The following is a 15,800-nucleotide window of genomic DNA, read 5'->3' on the forward strand; positions in this document are numbered from 1 at the left end:
CTTCCTGATAATACCACGTGGGAGGAAAAGTGAAAACAGGAGTCACAGATAAGCGCAGGTTCACTCCCCCTGCCCTATAAAACCCGTAAACATCGCAGATCTCACATGTAAAGTGTTGTGACACCGTTGACCTACTTTGTAGAAAATATTAGGGAATTTCTTAAAGGGACAGTCCGGTGGACACAACCCTTTCTGCTTATCCTTTAGGCTGGGTTCACACGACCTATTTTCAGACGTAAACGAGGCGTATTATGCCTCGTTTTACGTCTGAAAATAGGGCTACAATACGTCGGCAAACATCTGCCCATTCATTTGACATACTGTGCAGACGACCTGTCATTTACGCGTCGTCGTTTGACAGCTGTCAAAAGACGACGCGTAAAATTACAGCCTCGTCAAAAGAAGTGCAGGACACTTCTATACATTATATGCGGGACACTTATATACATTATATGCAGGACACTTATATACATTATATGCCGGACACTTCTATACATTATATGCGGGACACTTATATACATTATATGCGGGACACTTATATACATTATATGCGGGACACTTCTATACATTATATGCGGGACACTTATATACATTATATGCGGGACACTTATATACATTATATGCGGGACACTTATATACATTATGTGCGGGACACTTCTATACATTATATGCGGGACACTTATATACATTATATGCGGGACACTTATATACATTATATGCGGGACACTTCTATACATTATATGCGGGACACTTATATACATTATATGCGGGACACTTATATACATTATATGCGGGACACTTATATACATTATATGCGGGACACTTATATACATTATATGCGGGACACTTATATACATTATGTGCGGGACACTTATATACATTATATGCGGGACACTTATATACATTATATGCGGGACACTTCTATACATTATATGCGGGACACATATACATTATATGCGGGACACTTATATACATTATATGCGGGACACTTATATACATTATATGCGGGACACTTATATACATTATATGCGGGACACTTGTATACATTATATGCGGGACACTTGTATACATTATATGCGGGACACTTGTATACATTATATGCGGGACACTTGTATACATTATATGCGGGACACTTGTATACATTATATGCGGGACACTTGTATACATTATATGCGGGACACTTATATACATTATATGCGGGACACTTATATACATTATATGCGGGACACTTATATACATTATATGCGGGACACTTATATACATTATATGCGGGACACTTATATACATTATATGCGGGATACTTATATACATTATATGCGGGACACTTATATACATTATATGCGGGACACTTATATACATTATATGCGGGATACTTATATACATTATATGCGGGACACTTATATACATTATATGCGGGACACTTATATACATTATATGCGGGACACTTATATACATTATATGCGGGACACTTCTATACATTATATGCGGGACACTTCTATACATTATATGCGGGACACTTCTATACATTATATGCGGGACACTTGTATACATTATATGCGGGACACTTATATACATTATATGCGGGACACTTATATACATTATATGCGGGACACTTATATACATTATATGCGGGACACTTATATACATTATATGCGGGACACTTATATACATTATATGCAGGACACTTATATACATTACATGCGGGACACTTATATACATTATATGCGGGACACTTATATACATTACATGCGGGGCACTTATATACATTATATGCAGGACACTTATATACATTATATGCGGGACACTTCTTTGGACGTTTTTGGAGCTGTTTTCTCATAGACTCCAATGAAAACAGCTCCAAAAACGGACGTAAAAAACGCTGCGAAAACGGCGCGAAAAACGCGAGTTGCTCAAAAAACGTCTGAAAATCAGGGGCTGTTTTCCCTTGAAAACAGCTCTGTATTTTCAGACGTTTTTGGCTCAGCGTGTGCACATACCCTGAGGCTGGGTTCACACGACCTATTTTCAGGCGTAAACGAGGCGTATTATGCCTCGTTTTACGTCTGAAAATAGGGCTACAATACGTCGGCAAACATCTGCCCATTCATTTGAATGGGTTTGCCGACGTACTGTGCAGACGACCTGTAATTTACGCGTCGTCGTTTGAGACGCGTAAATTGACTGCCTCGGCAAAGAAGTGCAGGACACTTCTTTGCCACGTAATTTGAGCCGTTCTTCATTGAAGTCAATGAAGAGCAGCTCAAGATATACGAGCGTCACAGACGCCTCGTATATTACGAGGAGGAGCATTTACGGCTGAAACGACACAGCTGTTTTCTTCTGAAAACAGGCTGTCATTTCAGCCGTAAATGACAGCTAGCGTGTGAACATACCCTTAAGGATCTGAACAGTTTCCTGCATGGATCGCAGCTCTGGAGGACCCCAGGTGCCCATGGTAATCAGTGGATTGCAGTGTGCGCCCTACAGGGAATTTGAGCATTTTCCTATAGATTTTCCCTATGATAACAATTAACGATGCAGCGCCGGTCACCACTCCATGAACCCTATGGAAACTGCAGTGTCCGTGAAACGAGGGTCAGCAGATAGGTGAAGGTCTCAGTGGTCGGAGCTGCACCTATCAGGCATTTATGACATCACCTGTGTCTATGCTGTAAATGCTTAAGATTGGAATACCCCTTTAAATTTTACAATAGGAATTACTCTAGGACCCGGACAGTAGACTGTTATAATGTCGCCTGTGGTCTGACAGAAAAGGGAATCATGTGCAGCAACATTTATAACCACCAGATGGCGATGATCGATATATATAATTTGTAGACTACATTATACAGAATTAGTATATACCACAAACAATTAACTTGTGACCCTCCAGCTGTGCGCCCGCATGGTCAGAAGCGCGACTACTCTCTTCAGCTCACATTTAATCATATTAGATCTGGATATAGTGACATGATGGGGTCAGGGATGGAACAGCTACTAAGGAATGCTACCTACTGGTCAACTGTGGTACTGCAAACAGTTTTTTCTTTTTCCTCTTAATTTCTATAGATTTTGGTTTGATGAACCCATTTCATTTATAAATTGTTGTAAACTCCTTTAAACGTTTTAGTCATGAATAATTTGGCGCGGCTGCATATGTGCTGTATGGGTAACCTGGCAGTCTCTGCCCTATAAATCCATGATGTTCCCTCAGTTGTGGAGCCAGAGACTGTAAAGTGATGGGAGACGCCCAGGATTCCTATGATTTAATCATCAATAAGGAGTCAACGGGTGGAAAGTTCAGCGGGTAAGACCTGATAATGATCTTCATCAGACCTGGTCTCAAGGTGTAATCCCATAATATACTAAATAATCCTCACGTCCCCTGGTTGTGCGGGGGATGGGTATCTACATAACGTAGATTTTCCATTCAGGACACCAGGAAAGTTGAGTAGTAGCCATTACCATAGTAGTCATACGGGTTGTCACCCAGCTTTGCCAGGACCAGACAGGAATAAGGAATGGCTGGATTGAATTTCGACAACTCGAGGAACGTTGTGGTCTCCTAAATTTCCTCCTCTTGTGTCCTTATTTCTCCCCTCATCAGCACAGAGCCCCCCATTCATCCGTCCACAACCGGGGGGCCAGCCTGCAATCAGCGCTCGTCACCTGCACTTGGACTGATGACGCGGACGAGCGACCACAGGGAGGAAATAACCGTGACGGCTTCCATGGCTGGAAATAGGATTATTCATCACATCATGTTCACTGTCCCGTGCTTTATTTATATTGTGGTGGGGGGCATAGAGGGAGGGGCTCAGATGGAAATGCCAGGGCGGGTAGTTCTGGATGTTAATGGGAATAAAGGGTATGAAGACTTTTGCAATCGGGTCTGTATTGTCCTAATGCATCTAAAAGGAAAAATGAAGCAGCTTTATAAACACTCTTCTTGAAATGCTGCTACTGGTTTGTACATACATCTCCCATGCAGACTTATGTGTCTCCATGGTTACAGACTACAAAGAAACCCTGTGTAGTCGGGATCCTGCAGCCACGTGTTGCTCCGTGTTTCTGCAGACAGTAGAATAGGAGGCAGGAGAGGACCAGACATGATCACAAGATCATTAATAAGTGTTTCATCTTCTCCACTTCTACTTTCTGATGGACTATTGAGCGCTAAGTAAGTGAGCAGTTAGAAAGTGGTTTTTGGAGATTTCTCCTTTAAGGGAGTGGGGGTTCCCTATTGTCAGAAAGCCCCTTTAACACTCACCTGCAGATCATCTCGCGGCTTGTACTTTATATTGTCATGTTGTTCATTCATTCTGGTGTGTTATATTCTTATAATGCACGGTGTGGGTCACGTGGTCTCTTCACTGTACACAGCATTGTCACAGCGCCATCTGGTGGACAACAAGCGACCTACGCCCCGTCTGCACAGATCGTTATTCGGACCGTACCATTCCCTCACCCATGTATCTCACCCTCACGTCTTATTTATCACAAAACTCTGTCCTTAAATCACCGCAGAGCATATTTTATTACTTCGTTACTATTACCACTACATAACTGGAGTTTTACCCCGGAATCCCAAGTCTATAAATAGCACGGAGGTGAGTTACGTCCCCTCTCCCGAGAATGGTACAGTCCCAAGATGGCGGCCACCATAAGGAAGACGGTGAGACAGCTCGGGGCCGGTATTTGGGGTGCTGGGGGTAGATTTGGGGTCTCCTGTGATGAGTGTCGCGGAGGGGCCGGTACGGAGAGGAGGGGACGAGGCTTTGGCGCAATTAGCGGCGTTGTGATGTCTGTATAATGGCGGAGGACTGAGCAACTCCTGTCCGCTCGGTGGATGAAGGGCTCTTGGGGAACTAGAAGTCTCAGCATGTCCTCCAGGAGGATGGGGAGGAGAGTAGTTGGGACTACTTCCCCTGTACGTGGTCCATATACTTCTCTTCTAGCTGATGTAGAACTACAACCCCCATCTTCTCTGCTGATCCTGGTTGTAGTTCCATCTAGACTTCCCATGTGGTAAATCTTCTGGTCAGGAGCGCGAGGTGCCGGATCACTGGACGTTGTGAACCATCAGGTGTAGATGGGGGATCTGCTGCCGGATTATCCGGTGATTTCCTGCATAAGGCTATGTTCACACGGGGTATTTTGCCGAGTTTTTTGACGCGGAAACCGCGTTGCAAAACTCGGCAATAACGGCCCGAGAACGCCTCCCATTGATTTCAATGGGAGGCGTCGGCGTCTTTTGCCCGCGAGCAGTAAAACTGCCTCGCGGGAAAAAGAAGCGACATGCCCTATCTTCGGGCGCTTCCGCCTCTGACCTCCCATTGACTTCAATGGGAGGCAGGAGAAAGCGTATTTCTCGCTGTTTTATGCCCGCGGCGCTCAATGGCCGCGGGCGAAAAACGGCGCGATAATCGCCGCGAAAATCGGCGTGCAGGGAGAGGAATATCTGCCTCAAAGTTCCAAACTGAATTTTGAGGCAGATATTCCTCCCCCAAAATACTCCGTGTGAACATAGCCTTATTCTCCCCTCACTGTGTAAATATTTTACTTGCCTTTTGATAATAGTTTTTGGTTTCTCCTCCGGTCACACTGAGGCTATGTTCACAGGGAGTTTTTTTACGCGGAAACCGCACAAAAAAACGTGTCAAAAACGCCCCGAAAATGCCTCGCGGGAGAAAGAAGCGACATGCCCCATCTTCAAGCGTTTCCGCCTCTGACCTCCCATTGACTTCAATGGGAGGCAGAGAAATTGTATTTCGCTGCGTTTTATGCCCGCGGCCCTCAATGGCCGCGGGCGAAAAACGCCACCAAAATTTTGGCGGCGTGCAGGGAGAGGAAAACCTGCCTCAAACTTCCAAACGGAACATAGCCTGAGAGCTGCGTTTTACACCGGGGTGACTACTTTCACAACCTGCGTTACGTTTTACATTTGATCCTTTTCTCGCAGGTCGCTGAGGACGTGAACGTCACCTTCGAGGACCAGCAGAAAATAAACATCTTTGCGAGAAATACAAGTAGAATCAACGAGCTGAAGGATGAGATTGAAGTGAAGAAGGTAACGGCCCGGCCTGCCCGGATGTGGTGAAACGGCCGTTATATCCGCACTGACGGGATCTCACACATCCGCCATACAATCCGGGGCGTGCACTGTAATGTACAGACCGCGTCCTACGTGGTGAGGATGTTAAAGGGAGAGTCACCAGATATTTACCGGTCAGTGATATCGTGTAGTCTCACCCGAATATAACGCGGTTTCCGTTTTTCAGATGTGGCGCCGTTGCAGCGATCACTTTATTCTTCATATTCAAATTAGCTTTTTGGAGCAACGAGGACGTTACCGCTGCTACAAGCCGCTCTACCGTCTATCCCAAGTCCCTCCCCCGTCCATCCCTCCCCCCTTCTCTGAGTGACAGGGCCCGGCAGTGTAGAAGCCGCGATCACGCCTGACCCCGTATTCTCCTGATCTCGTCTCAGTGTCTGAATCGGCGCATGCGCAGTACAGCACCCGGGTGGAGTGTGACGGAATTGGCGCATTACACAGTAGAGCCGATCAGACTGGTGAAACTTCTCTGCTGTTCGTGCGCATGCGCTGATTGAGAAGTCCAAGGAGAACTCTGGTGAATACGGGGCCAGGCGTGATCGCGGCTTCTACACTGCCGGGCCCTGTCACTCAGAGAAGGGAGGGAGGGTCGGACTCGGGTAGGACTGGTCGATTAATCAAATTAATTCACCCTCAAGGCCTCTGACGATTCTGATTTGAATGGATTCTTTGGTGGCGCCGTCACGTCGCGCTGCTGGAGGCGGCTCCTCCTCATCACCTGCCTGGTCTGACGAGCTGCGCCCCATTCTGTCCCTGCTGAACAAAATCGTACAGAACAGCAGTATGTATCATGTAGGCCCACACATAGTGCCACACAAGCTTGCAGATATCACCCCCCCATGTAGATCGCAGCGCTGGGAGCTGAATCCCGGTCAGTGTGTCGGCAACCTCTGGCCAGAGATTCAGCTCCTAGTGGCAGCTACAGTAACGCGATCTGCAAGGAAAAGGTGGTGCCTCGGTCTACATGGGGGGGGTGCAGTGGTCTACATGGGGGGGGTGCCGCGGTCTACATGGGGGGGGGGTGCCGCGGTCTACATGGGGGGGGGTGCCGCGGTCTACATGAGGGGGGTGGTGCCGCGGTCTACATGGGGGTGGTGCCGCGGTCTACATGGGGGGGGGGGTGCCGCGGTCTACATGGGGGGGGGGTGCCACGGTCTACATGGGGGGGGGGTGCCACGGTCTACATGGGGGGGGGGTGCCACGGTCTACATGGAGGGGGGTGCCGCGGTCTACATGGGGGGGGGGTGCAGCGGTCTACATGGGGGGGGGGTGCCGCGGTCTACATGGGGGGGGGGGGTGCCGCGGTCTACATGAGGGGGGTGGTGCCGCGGTCTACATGGGGGTGGTGCCGCGGTCTACATGGGGGTGGTGCCGCGGTCTGCATGGGGGTGGTGCCGCGGTCTGCATGGGGGTGGTGCCGCGGTCTGCATGGGGGTGGTGCCGCGGTCTACATGGGGGTGGTGCCGCGGTCTACATGGGGGGGTGCCTCGGTCTACATGGGGGTTGGGGGTGCGATCCACATATGGGGGCTGTGACTATATGTGGGCACTGCGCCATTTTCAGGGGATTGGGACAAAGAAAAAACGACAAAGGAAATCCATTTGGAGAGACTGATGCGGTCGTGTGACTGTAAATGACGCATGCCAGGAGTCCGGTCACATGCACCGCGGTTGAGCCGGGAAATCTGCCTGACCCACGGACCGTTTTTCACCGTTCAATCACGGTCGTGTGAATCGTTTATGTAACACCCCATGGTGGGGCCGGTGCTGCACAGGGTAAATGTAATCTCCCCCCGGAGTCCTGCTCAGCGCGTCTCCCCGGCCCTGCTGCAACTTGCACTGCTCTCGCCTGCGATGTCAGAGACTGGCTGAGGTGGTGACGGGCAGAGGGGGGTGTTAGCGCCCGCAGCGCATCATTCATTATAGATTCTGTTAACCTGTTCCCTGCCGGGGAACAAATAATTTATAATCAATTCGTTATTTTTCCAATTGTATTTCAGTATTTGCAGAGGTTAAAAGTTTGATGTTATGTCCAATTATTCTAGTAATATATGTGAAGTTATTTATATGAAGAAAATGTATTCAATTATCTCTTGGTCTTCCTGTTAAATAAACGGGAAAAAAAATAAGAAAATTGAAGTTCAAATCTAAATTACATTTTTTGCCAAAAACGCCCAACCCTAGACGGGGGATAGATGGTACTGGGGATAGACGGTGGCTTGTAGCAGCGGTGACATCCTTGTTGCTCCAAAAAGCTCGTTTGCACATGAAGAATAAATTTATCGCTGCAGCGGAGCCGCATCTGAAAAATGGACACCGCGTTATATTCGGGTGAGACTGCACGATGTCACTCAGCTGCTGGTTTGATAGGCAAAGTTCTGGCGACACTCCCTTTAAATGTCACCAGCAAAGTCTAACTGGTCAGAGAACCTCTAATGTTCATATAGTTTATACTGGAGGGGATGTTATTCCTTATAATACACAACTCCGCTGCTGCAGAACTTCCCTTTAGAGAGGAGGACGGGCGCTTCATGTCAATCATATCACGTGCTGAGTTACATGAGCTGCTGCTGGGGTGTGTAATACAGCGCCCCCTATAGATTCCCATTCACAGACGCTCCACAAACTCTACTCCCCTCCCCTGCTGTTCTCTGGTGAACAGAAGCGTCAGTCATACAATCACATTGTTCTCCTCTGGCCTTCAGGCCCTTTTACACCGGCCGACACTCAGCGAGCGCCGATTGAGATATCATTGATCGGCGCTCGCTTGCTCCGTCACACGGAGCTATGGATGGAGATGAGCGCTCGTTGCTCCGATCCCTCGTCCCCGTACATTATTACCATGTCGGCAGCGCGTCTCCCTGTTTACACACCAAGATGAGCTGCCGACAACCAGAATATTTCACCTTTTTTAAAACTACGACCAGCAGATGATCCGGCGTTTGCTCGTTCATCTGCTGATCGTTCCCCTGTTTACTTATAGTCAACGATTATATGAACTAATTATCTGCCCGATAATCATCCAGTGTAAAACCCCCTTTAGATGCATCTGCTGAGCTCTAGAACTTCACATAAAGTGGACCCCCCACCCCCCTCCCCTCCCCATCAATAATCCTAATCTGATCATCAAATTAACACTGATCTGTTTCTCAACCAATAGAAAGAACTTCACAACCTGGAAGACGCCTGTGACGACCTCCTGATGCTGGAAGATTCTCTCCTTATTCCTTATCAGATAGGAGACGTTTTTATTAGTCACAACCAAGAAGAGACTCAGGAGATGCTGGAAGCTGCGAAGGTCAGAGACGCGTCCAAGACGAGAAAACCTTCACTGAAATAATGGGGAGGATGAATCTAATGATTAGATGTTATGTTTAAAGCTAGAAAATCGTGCCAAAAGTAGCGCAGATTTCATTGTCTGGCTTTAAAGAGACTCTGTCACCACATTATAAGTGCCCTGTCTCTTACATAAGGAGAGGGGCGCTGTAATGTAGGTGACAGCAGTGCTTTTTTATTTAGAAAAACGATCTATTTTTACCAAGTTATGAGCGATTTTAGCTTTATTTCTACTGAGTTTCTTAATGGACAGCTGGGCGTGTTTTTACTTTTGACCAAGTGGGCGTTGGAGAGAAGTGTCTGACGCTGACCAATCAGCATCATACACTTTTCTCCATTAATTTACTCTGCACATAGTGATCCTGCGTTGATCACTATGTGCAGTCACATACTCCCACATTAACGTTACTTAAGTGTCTTGAGTGAATAGACATCGTTTCCAGCCAGGACGTGATGTCTATTCACAATCCTGACACTTCAGTAACGTTTGTGTGTGATTTACAGCACAGCAAGCATAATCTCACGAGATTACGCTTGCTGTGCTCTAAGTCACACACAAACGTTACTGAAGTGTCAGGATTGTGAATAGACATCACGTCCTGGCTGGAAACGATGTCTATTCACTCAAGACACTTAAGTAACGTTAATGTGGGAGTATGTGACTGCACATAGTGATCAACGCAGGATCACTATGTGCAGAGTAAATTAATGGAGAAAAGTGTATGATGCTGATTGGTCAGCGTCAGACACTTCTCTCCAACGCCCACTTGGTCAAAAGTAAAAACACGCCCAGCTGTCCATTAAGAAACTCAGTAGAAATAAAGCTAAAATCGCTCATAACTTGGTAAAAATATAACTACTATAACTACTACAAGAATATAACTACTATAATACTGCCCCGTATAGGTATTAGAAGGCGTCTTTGTTTCATATATTGTACATATGGGTTTGGATTGTATACGTGTGTGTATATATAGCAGGGGGTCACTTAGTTTCTTGATTGATACGGTGATAATTTGGTAGGAAGGTTTCTGTAGTTCACGTTGCTGCCGGATATTAACCATGTGACGTGATATAAGGGAGCAGCACGCGGTCATCATGTATATTATATAATGTATCAGGAGGAGGTCGCTGTGTCGGCTGCTGTATAATTACTGTACTTTATATAGCTCTGTTAGTAACCGTTTCCTCCGCTCCATTCCCCGCACCCCCACATCTTTGAGTGTGTTTCTCGCATCATTTCTTTAAAGAGTCTCTGTCACCACATTATAAGTGGCCTATCTTGTACATGATGTGATCGGCGCTGGAATGTAGATAACAGTGGTCCTAGTAATAAAGCGTCTGTCTCCACATTATAAGTGGCCTATATTGTACATGATGTGATCGGCGCTGTAATGTAGAGAACAGCAGTGTTTTTTATTTAGAATAACGATCATTTTTGACGGAGTTATGACCTATTTTTAGATTTATGCTAATGAGTTTCTCAATGAACAACTGGGTGTGTTTTACTATATGACCAAGTGGGCGTTGTGGTGAGGAGTGTATGACGCTGACCAATCAGCGTCATGCACTTCTCCCCATTCATTTACACAGCACACAGTGATATAGTTATATCGCTATGTGCTGTGTAAATGAATGGAGAGAAGTGTATGACGCTGATTGGTCAGCGTCATACACTCCTCTGTACAATGCCCACTTGGTCATATAGTAAAACACGCCCAGTTGTCCATTGAGAAAGTCATTAGCATAACGTTAATATAGGTCATAACTCAGTCAAAAATGATTGTTTTTCTAAATAAAAAACACTGCTGTAATCTACATTACAGCGCCGATCACATCATGTACAAGACAGGCCACTTATAATATGGTGACAGAGACGCTTTAAGGCATGTAACTTGAAGTCATGTATATAATCCTGTGTATGGGGGGGCCGGGCAGAGAACTGGGGACCCTCCAGCTGATAAGGGGAAGGGCTGATCATTGGTATAGAGTAAATGTAACCATCGTATATATTAAAGGGCCGGCGTCCAGTAATAACTTTATCCTTGTATGCTTCTTCTTTCTTCCGTGCAGAGAGGATTACAGGATGAAATAGATTCTTTACAGTCGCGAGTTGAATCCATCCAGCGAGTCCTCGGTGATCTCAAGGTCCAGCTGTACGCCAAGTTCGGAAACAATATCAACCTGGAGGCCGACGACGGCTAAATCCTTTACATTATTGTCTCTTTCCCATTTTTTATTTTATTTTATTCATCAAAAAAAAAAAAAAAGTTTGACAGCTGCTTAAAGTCAAAACTGCCCCAACAAACTACAGCGATCTCTGTGACATGTGATCAAACCCGTAAGGTGCCCCACTGACCTATTACAGGGGGGAGGGTTTGGGGTATTTTCGCAGTGCACCCAATCGTTTCTTGCAGCTTCCGCTGGGGTTTGTAGTTCATCCGGTCCTGGAGTTGCCACCATTGCTGTACAGTTGCAGTAGAATGTGTGAGGGGAACATTTGCTGCGTTTTCAGAAAGATATTTAAATGTCAAAACCTGTGGATCTCCCATAAATAAAGCAGCGTCCCGGCCTGCAGATCTGTCGTGTGATATGTTTTATGAATCATAATTGTACTTTTTTACAGGTGCTGTCCAGGATTCGTGAGACATGGCTGCAATCTTCCGAAAACCGCGCCACTTCTGTCCACAGGTTGTGTGTGGTATTACAGATCCGCTCCATCCACTTCAATGTCCCTGAGCTGCAATACCCCACACATGTGGACAGGTGAGCGGCTGATTCTGGGAGAAGGCAGCCATGTTTTACCCTTTCAACTATGACTGCACCCCTGGAGACACATCCCATTCGCTGAACAGGAAGCCTGATGATATAAAACAGGACACCGCTCTCCACACACCCAGCCAGGTGTCCTGTCCTCCGGATGGGATTGTCCTGTGGCCTAGACACTCTCTCCAGGATTGTAGACCCTCCAGCAGGTACTCACCTGTGTTCTTGGAGGTATTCTGAAGGTGTAAGACTCTTAGGGAGCAACGTTATGTCTGGGGCTGATATCCCCCCCTCCTCTCCTGTTCACCGCTTCCCTCTATGGAGGTGGTAAACTCCCTCTGCGGGTGGGGTCTTCTCTGGGGGATGAGGCTGCTCCTGGGGTTGAGTCTGGCTCCAGTTTACAGAGAGGTACACCACAGAAAAAAGTGGGACATAGAATAGGATTAAAAACACAAAAAATGGCCATACTCACAAATTGGGCAGGTATAATCCCAATAGGACGCAGCCAGGTTAAAAATGCTGCTGAAGGAAAGTGCACAGGTGCGTTTAAATAATAATAGCCAATTTAATAGTAAATTACTGCATATCCCATGCACCACATTCCACGCCCCTCAAGGCTAGTGGGAGTGGCTATTATTATTTAAACGCACCTGTGCACTTTCCTTCAGCAGCATTTTTGACCTGGCTGCGTCCTATCGGGATTATACCTGCCCAATTTGCGAGTATGGCCATTTTTTGTGTTTTTATAGAGAGGTAGCCAGAACTCATGGCACAGCGTTCAGCCGCTTCTGCCTCACTATAGTGACCACTTCCGGATGCGGCGCACGTGACTTCCGGCGGCGCTGAAGTGCGGATGTCCCAGGAAGCGGTGTTCCTGAGTCCCAGTCGGGGAGCCTCCCCAGCCAATCCTAGGCCTACTTTAGGCCTGAACCAAGATGGCTCCTTCTCCAACCAAGCAACCACTATGGAAGCAGCAGGACGCACTGAGCGATCTGACCCAGCAAGATGGTTCTCTAAACGGCATGGGATCTTCTAGGAAGCGTGGTAGGACAAGCAAACTTTTTTTTTTTTTCATTTACTAATTTTGTCCTTCCTTGTATATTACATGTTTCTTAGGTCATGGAGGGTCCCAGGAAAAAGTTGGACAAGACTCGTAATAGGGAATGTGCTATGTGTGAAGGAAGCCGGCGACCTCTTATCAGAAAGGTTTATACCAGTTATGTTTAGATAAGATCCTGGCAGAAGAATCCACCAGCCGTGCCACAAGCATCAAAGATGTGGTGCCAACCGAGGTTAAGAATTCCCTTAGAAAGAAACATGACCTTCCTAGCACCTCATATGGTAAGACCAGACCGGGCCCGGGGGTTCCCATTCTTTTAGTGAAGAGGAGATATTTGAGGAAGGGGGGGAGCTCTGCTCCTCTGAATGTTCCTCTGACGAAGATAGAGAGGAAAAAACCTATTTCCAGCGGAGGATGTGGACCAACTTCTTAAAGCAGTCCGGGCCACTGAATATGGATGACCCCCCCGGTACGTCCCGGACATTATGTTTGAAGGCCTGGGTCCTAGGAAACAGAGGTCTTTTCCTATTCACAAAAATGTGGCCAACCTCATTAGAAGGGAATGGAAGAACCCTGGTGGAAGGTTAGGTGGTCCCAAATTCTTGAAGAGAAAGTATCCCTTTGAGGATTAACTAAGTAAGGACTGGGATAGTTTCCCTGGACTGGATGTCCAAGTAGCGAAGATATCCAGGAAGAATGCCTTGCCTTTTGAAGATCTGGGTTCCCTCCCCGATCCTATGGATAAACAGGAGGTCAATTACAAAGAGGACCTGGGAAGCCTCTGCAGGGGCCTTTATACCCGGTATCGCGGTCACATGTGTAGCCTGGTCCCTTTTTAAAATCTGGATAGCTCAACTAGAGCTTCATCTCCGAGACAAAACTCCTAGAGATCAGATACTGGCTCCCTCCTGGTTTAGTCCAAAGCCGCAGACGTTTTGGCTATTGCCTCAGTGGACTGTCCGCTAGATCTGCAGCGCCATCCACCAGAACAGCTATATGGCTGAAGAGATGGAAGGGAGATGCGGGCTCAGAAGGGAAACTCTGCTCTATTCGTTGTGTAGGAGACTTTTTGTTTGGTCCTCCACTGGACGATGATCTGGAAAAAGCATCTGACAGGAGGAAAAGGTTTCCTACCCAGAACAAACCAGACTCCTGTCGTCCCAGGAAGTTTAACAATAAACCCAATCCCAAGGCACTGGAATCGAGATCCTCTAAATTCCCCAAGAAAAATCGGGGCTTCCCAAGAATAAGGATCACCAACAATGACGCCTGAAGGAGCGCGGTAGGAGGTCGCTTATCCCTGTTCTTCCAAGAATGAGAAAAGATCTCGTCAAACCAGTGGGTTGTAGATATTATAAAGACAATCTACAAACTATGATTCAGGACCCCCCTCCGGACAGAGGCAGAAAGATTCAGAGAAACAGCGGGCTCTAGAGTCAGAGGTTATTTCTGTCATCCGGAAGGGGGTTCTAGTACCGAAACCAGAGATGGGGAAGGGCGACTATTCCCCCCCCCCTTTTTTCTAGTAAAGAAATCGGAAGGCAGATTCAGGGCTATAATAAACCTAAAACAGCTGAACTCCTTCCTAGTTTACCAGAGATTTCGGCTGGAGAGTGTCCCCTCTACTGTAACTCTCTTCAGGAATTGTATGATGGCGTCCATAGATCTGGAGGATCTCCCTGTCTTCATCACTCGCCAGAAGTATCTGAGGGGGGCAGTAGTTCTGAACGACTCCCTGATCCACCTACCATACGGGGCGCTCCCGTTCGGCATTTCTTTACCAAACATATCCAAAATGCCATCATATATATGAACGAAGGACATTCTGATCATTCACTACCTAGACTACTTAATAGTGCGGACACAGCCCAGACTATAACACTCCAACTACAGTCCATACAATCGACTTTAATAGATCTGGGATGGAACATAAACATGAAGTCGAATTTAACGCCGTCCAACACATTTTTTTGGCAATCCTCTAAGACTCATCCAAACAAAAGTCTCTTCTCCCTCAGGAAAGATCCAGCCTTTTATAGGTGATCCAAAAAGGGGCCCGAGGCCCTCTCTAACTTCTTTCAGAAGGGCTTTGTCCGTCCTGGGTCTTCTAACCTCCTGTGTTCCGGCCATAATGTGGGCACCGTTCAGGTCCAAATCTCTACAGAGCACTAATTAAAAAAATAAAAAGAGACACGGCGCCACATAGTGCAATAAACGAGGGAGATTATGAGCAATGGTAATTTTACGAAAATTGCTCACCTGAGAGTATGGATACCAAGGTATCACACAAGCATAGCTGCAGCCAGGTCCGTGCACAAGCAAATAAATTTGCTGTCAATGGTATAAGGATAGTGGGATGGAAAAACGGGACCGCCGGCGCTGCTATGAATGAAGTACAAGCCAGAGATTATGAATTGATAATTGTTTATTACCAAGGAATGGGCTACGCGTTTCGACGCTGGACTAGCGTCTTCATCAGGCCAGTACACATTGTGCGATGCACACACGTTTAAATACACAAATG

General features: G+C 46.7%; 1 protein-coding gene across 2 annotated transcripts in view; it reads left to right on the plus strand.

Moving 5' to 3' along the window:
• The window catches only part of LOC142665691 (prefoldin subunit 4-like), a 270,809-nt gene extending 258,782 nt beyond the window's left edge, over window positions 1-12,027 (plus strand). The window contains exons 1-4 of one of the 2 annotated variants that reach the window (XM_075845435.1): window positions 4,569-4,675; window positions 5,963-6,070; window positions 9,275-9,412; window positions 11,524-12,027. In XM_075845435.1, coding sequence (XP_075701550.1) covers window positions 4,652-4,675; window positions 5,963-6,070; window positions 9,275-9,412; window positions 11,524-11,655 — 402 coding nt within the window. In that variant the 5' untranslated portion in view covers window positions 4,569-4,651 and the 3' untranslated portion in view covers window positions 11,656-12,027. Of the gene's footprint in view, window positions 1-4,568; window positions 4,676-5,962; window positions 6,071-9,274; window positions 9,413-11,523 lie in introns of those variants that run through there. The other variant, XM_075845437.1, reaches the window with a different exon arrangement.
• The last annotated feature ends 3,773 nt before the right edge of the window (window positions 12,028-15,800 follow it).

This window comes from Rhinoderma darwinii, chromosome 13 (genome assembly GCF_050947455.1).
Source record: "Rhinoderma darwinii isolate aRhiDar2 chromosome 13, aRhiDar2.hap1, whole genome shotgun sequence".
NCBI lineage: Eukaryota > Metazoa > Chordata > Amphibia > Anura > Rhinodermatidae > Rhinoderma > Rhinoderma darwinii.